Genomic DNA, 5,806 nt, shown 5'->3' with positions numbered 1-5,806 from the left:
ATATATATATATATATATATATATATATATATATATATATATATACACACGCAATGTAATATTTGTGCGTTATCACACTCGGCACATGTTGTAAATAAATCCAAATCTCTATACAATAAGTTCTCAAAAGTTCATTTTCGGGAATTTCTTTTTGTTCAGTCTTAATATCTTAATATTGTTATGTTATAAATATCAGAATTCACCATTCTTAAATAACTTTTTCATCTTCTCATGTTAAAACATAGACGTAACGTCATTTTCTCTATTATAGTTATAATTCAAGCGATTTATCATTTTAATAATAAACAAACATAATAGTTACAGAAATGTATATGAAAGTAATGAACAAAAGTGCGAAATGTGAATCGACTAAAATCGCGCATCGTGCTGCAACAAAGTAAATAATACATTTGTATGTTAGTTGCAAAGTTATCCCTAAAATAAGAGATACACCAGTGCAATCGTGAAAAGTATGTGCAAATGAGAATCATAGTATCAACTTAACAACAAAATAAATTACATCTTTCGCAGAGTAATTCATGAGAATACCATATGTAAATGTCAAAACTGTCATTCAGAAAATGATGCATATATAATCTTTTTTCCAGTTCTCTTTAGAGAAAAATTTTGAAAAAAGAAATACTTATTTTTTATCGCAAAGTAGATGACAATTTTATCAATTATTACTGCAATGGTAAGTTTATAATATTCAGTATAATATCGAGAGAGAGAGAGAGAGAGAGAGAGAGAGAGAGAGAGAGAGAGAGGGAGGAGAGGGAGAGAGAGAGAGAGAGAAAATGAGGAAATTTAATAGCATCATTTGCTGAACAATGCACAACCATACCATTCATTCTTGCCATATTTGTTGACACAAAAGAAAATATATAACGTACGTTGTTCATTTCACCAATTTAAACATATTTCTTCCGTCGTACGTAGCTGGGACGGGACTTGCGAATTGATCCATACATTCAAAGAGAAAAAAAATATATAAAGTATATTAAATCACTTATGATACGCAAAATCTGATTTTCATTACAATTTTATAATATGTATCTATATATATAATCAGCCTGTTCGTCGATTTGACTTACTACAATCTCTAGACATTTATTCTTATGCTTAAAATTTTACATGTCCAAGTTCGGTATACCGCGTAATTAATGACGCTTATCGAGTAGTATAACTTGAAGGAAAATATACAAAAGACACTTCTTACGATTCTCTCGTTTCCTGACAACATTCTATGTATTTACACTTAATATTGACTTTCTCCGAAAAAGACGCGTTAAAAGTAACTGATGCGAAATGACATTTGATGTACTGAGCGGGCCGGTAATTACACATTCAGAGAAACACATTCAGAGAAACACATTCAGAGTGAATAACTTTAAATAAATAACTAATAAATATGGATATGCTTTCTTTTTCTTGTTATGTCGTGAAAATAAATTACACCGTCGAATTTTTAACAATCTGTCAGCCCGCTCTGTATGCACCAGTATACTGTCACGCGAGATGAGAAGCATCACGTTATCATAAATCAGTAATGTGCAATAGAAGCTAATTGATAATAATTGATAACGATAATTAAGAAAGAAAGACAGGATGTCCACTACTTATGTCAGCCAACATTTTATTAAAAAGAGTGAATTTCTAAAACACGTCATTATCAGTATTGCACATGTGACAATCTCTTAAGAAATAACATCACATACGTGTGAAGGCGTTTGTTTTTCTTTTTATAGTTCTGTTCTTTTTCGCTGAATTAGTATATACTTACAGAATTTAAAAATAAATTAAAACATATGGAAGAAAAAGAAGAAAATAAGTGCAAACTAGTGCAGGGTATGCAGCGAAAAAGAACAGGCTATATGTTTATATAAACAGTCTTTATAATATTAAATAAAAAATATACGCTAGGCTGGAAGAAGGGTTTTTTTTAAATCAACCTTCCCCATTGGGAGTGTTTTAACAAAAAAAGTTGTTAATAACTAATAAATCAAATAATTAAAAAAATTTAACGAATTTAAAAAATTTATTAAAAATTAAAAATGTTAAGAAATTTATTAATAGATAATAAATATTTGCTCAATAACTTTGAGACATAATAATTTTAATATTTGTTCTTTCTTTGAGAAAACTGATCATAGGACAACCTGTGCAATTACGCGAAATGGAGATGAAGCGTGCTTTTAATCTAGAAAAACAAGCTATTTGCAACGTATCTTTGCGTGCTTTAATAAACGGTCATTGACAAAAATCTCTAGTAAGACTTGTGTGATATGCAGAGACAAAGATGAAAACTGATTTGTCTATGACATGCAGTTTACACAAAAAAAATTTATAAAAAAAGTTTCGGAAGATATGACTAAGGAAGAGAGAGATATTCTGTAAAAGAACTCTGGAAAAAGGACGCCGACACGTCCATAATTTTCAAGAGCTGAATCACATCTGTAGCGAGCATATCCCGTATCGAGTACTCAGATCACTGATAGAGAGACTTCTATCGACTTCGGTTCGGACTTACTCTTCTAAAGTATTATAGTAAAACACTCACAGACTTTGAAGTATCCGCAAAACGATCCTGAAACGAACGATAAACGGACCGCCGGCGAAAATGTACAAATCGATCGATACCGAAAGATGGCCGGTCATTTATCACGCGATTTCAGGAAGTTTCTCACCGAAGCGGTGTATCACAGTGCAACGATTCAGACATTCGATGGATTTGGATTTTTCTGGGGATAGACGTTGGGAGATGGAAGGTAGGACGATCAAGGTATCTGATGGACGACCGACCGATTTCATATCATACGAATTACTTCAGTCGTGTAGTTAAGTTGTTGAGTTACTAAATTGATTTACAGTCTTCTCGATCGACCCGCACGCAGCAATTGCGTCTGCACAATTGCGTTTGTATCACAAAACACAACGGTGTGTATCATCGTTTGTAAAATCGTGCCCGACGGCAATTTGTTGTAAAACTTGCAGGATTGTCGAAGAACCACGCAATTTAGGGTTTCAGCCTTAAACGCGCAAGCTCCTATTATGGATCTTGAGTCATATATATATATATATATATATATATATATATATATATATATATATATTTATAATGGATCTACGATGGAGCTTTAATAACGAAACCTTGGGTTTCTAGTTCCTCAAATTAATCTGACAGATCCAGAAAATCTGAATATCGACCCAGAAAAACATATATCAAGCTAAAAGTGATGGGAAAGAGTGAATAATAGAATTCACTACCTCCCATCATTCGTATACAATGTCTCGTCACTTTACTCGATGCCATGCGCAAAGATCATTACTAACCCTGGCTCGACCATCATGTCCTCTGGCATGTGTGTATTATCACAGTGAAGGACCAATACCGCCTGCTTGCCGGGTACTCTTTTGCATACATAGTTGTCATATTGCCGGCGGGAGTTTTGTCGTGTTTCAAGAGAGCTGAGGCCTGGCGGCCATCTCCTCTCGTGACAGTTCTCCATCAGCTCGTCGATCACATGAGGCGGACAATGATTCTCTGATAGTGTTCTCTTTATCATAGTCTGTAACAAGCAAAGACAAGGCAATTAAAGCGCTCATTAAACGTTGCGATTAATCCGAATTCGAACAATCAATTCCAATGGACAAGTCATACTTGAAGTAACTCGTCCGGTGTTGAAATCATGCCACCCCATCTGGTAACTCTTGCACGTGGAAGAGTAGCCGACCATCTCACAACGTCGTCCCGTTCCATCTGGTCGGCTATCGCGCGCATCGTTGGATTGGATACTCTAAGCGCTCGCATAAAATCCTTCAGCAAATGAATCTCACGCTTATGTTCGTTGATCTGCAATTGATGCTCGCTGATCTCTCGCTTCATATCTGTCATTTTCTGCTGCTGTGACTGTATCAGATTCCTAAGTTCACGCACGCAGTTGTGATCTTTGAGCTCGTTTTTAGGAATGATTAAGTTACAGCCTTGTTCACAGAGCATAGGTCTCTTGGGATTGTATTCACATTGTTCAAGATGTGAAGATAGCATATCCAATTTAACGACCGCAGAACAGCCATACACGACATTATCACACTTGATAAACAAGCGAGCCAACAAGTTTCTAAGAATTCGAGGAACTCCTCTTAGCTGACTAGCTATAATTGGTGTGCGATCCAGTGGGCATGTGTGTTGACGGTTTATCCATTCGTTAATGCAGGAACGACAGAAGGCGTGCTCACAAACTGGTGCCTATAATATATTACTTGCTTGCTGATTATTGTAACCTACATGATATATATATCATGGTTATGTATATATATCACAGTATATTATGCTTAGTAAAGTATGAATGCGTACCTTTATAGAATAAGATAATGCTCCTAATTTTGGGTCATTCAAGATCAAAGTAACTTTTATTTATTTATATACATTTGTTTATATACATTTGTTGAATATTAAAAGGGACTGTTAATGCCAATATAAGCAATAAGCTATGATGCTCAAACATCATGGCATTTAAAGCAAAGTTGTTAGATAAATTTATTAAATTAATTTATTCTAAATCACTAGAAACATTTATGTATAAATTCCAATTATGGGTCCAATAATGTCCATATTCCTATTATTTTACATAGAATAATGGTATGTATAATATAACTACAGATTCATAAACCTAAGAAATCGATAAAGTAAATAATATTCTGGATCTTTCTCTAAAATATTAATAATGTCTGCAAATGTAATCTTAGGATATAATTGTAAGAGAACTAAAGAATATAAACAAATATTTTCTATGTGTTTTCATCAGATCTATTTTTTTTATATTAATCAGTTAGGTCTAACCTGAAATGAAAACTTGGCGCATAATTATTGTTACTTTGATAGTACTAATAATAATAACAACAATAATATCAATAATAATAATGGGAAATTCTTTTCATATATCATTACAAAGTGCTTTAAAACAAGTAAAGCTATCAAACTTGTTAAAAGTATATCAGTTTCTCGTTAAGTTCTACTAAAGCGGAAAAATACCAAAGTTCGAGAAAACACGGATTTGTAATTTTGTTCTCCTTTAAAGATCATAATGTTTTTCGCGCAGTTATTTTTTGCTTTGCATGCTCGATAAATGTCTCGCACAACAATGTGCAAAATTGTTAGAATTGAGGTTATGTGGAAGGTCGCGACAAAGCTCCTTTTTTGGCTCAAGCGTGTACAATCGTCCTACCTGGACGGGATCTTCGAGCACACCGGAGCATATAGGGCACAGGAGCTCCTCGTCAACCTCGCCGTCGCCCTGGAAGCGGTTCACGTCGAACCCCATCGCTCGCGAATGTCGTATGTGTCACTTGCTCGTTACTTCTCTCGTACGAATCTTCGCGACTAATAGGGACGAACTTAGTCACGGGAGCACGTGCGAAGTCGCGCGACACGTGTGAATCGAAATCGAAACTCACAGAACGTTTCAAACCTTTCCGATTCAGGTCCGCTTCATTTCAAACGCAAGTCCAGAAACTCGCGTGCACTCACTTGTATTCGTCGTTGTCACGCGAAACATTCGTAGTTATTTCGGAGTCGATTTCCTCTTCTCGATGAATCACGCAATCGAAGCGATGGACGGTAAAAGTGCGGAACTATGGTGCGTCTTTCTAGTCCATTCGCCTACTTTAAGAAGTAACACGACTTTCCGCGCGAATCTCTAGGAAGGTTAAGATTATCAATTTGTACGTGCGGTTAAGCTTCTGTCGTTTATTATTATAATAAAATCGGTAATTATATATATATATATATATATATATATATATA

General features: G+C 34.8%; 1 protein-coding gene across 2 annotated transcripts; it reads right to left on the bottom strand.

The window, feature by feature from the left end:
* Positions 1 to 1,993: 1,993 nt before the first annotated feature.
* On the bottom strand, positions 1,994 to 5,720 carry LOC116853304 (E3 ubiquitin-protein ligase NRDP1). Of its 2 annotated transcripts, XM_032834329.1 has the most exons (4): positions 5,229 to 5,720; positions 4,358 to 4,380; positions 3,662 to 4,249; positions 3,300 to 3,569 (listed from the first exon to the last, which is right to left on the bottom strand). In XM_032834329.1, exons 1-4 carry the CDS (start codon positions 5,257 to 5,259, stop codon positions 3,300 to 3,302), a joined length of 912 nt encoding a protein of 303 aa, XP_032690220.1. In that variant the 5' UTR covers positions 5,260 to 5,720. The 2 variants fall into 2 exon arrangements, with proteins under 2 accessions (XP_032690218.1, XP_032690220.1); XM_032834327.1 differs by lacking the exon at positions 4,358 to 4,380 and having other exon boundaries at positions 1,994 to 3,569; positions 5,229 to 5,324.
* Positions 5,721 to 5,806: the final 86 nt, after the last annotated feature.

This window comes from Odontomachus brunneus, unplaced genomic scaffold (genome assembly GCF_010583005.1).
Source record: "Odontomachus brunneus isolate Ranch 3 - 2012 unplaced genomic scaffold, Obru_v1 Obru_scaffold_303, whole genome shotgun sequence".
NCBI lineage: Eukaryota > Metazoa > Arthropoda > Insecta > Hymenoptera > Formicidae > Odontomachus > Odontomachus brunneus.
This window is presented reverse-complemented; position numbering and strand designations above follow the sequence as displayed.

Excerpts from the sequence above, each read along its gene's own strand:
- LOC116853304 (XM_032834327.1), bottom strand. The coding sequence starts at position 5,324 with ATGGGGTTCGACGTGAACCGCTTCCAGGGCGACGGCGAGGTTGACGAG. Across the intron at positions 4,250-5,228 it reads TGCTCGAAGATCCCGTCCAG|GCACCAGTTTGTGAGCACGC; the intron begins GTAGGACGATTG and ends AATATATTATAG. Across the intron at positions 3,570-3,661 it reads CACCGGACGAGTTACTTCAA|ACTATGATAAAGAGAACACT; the intron begins GTATGACTTGTC and ends TGCTTGTTACAG.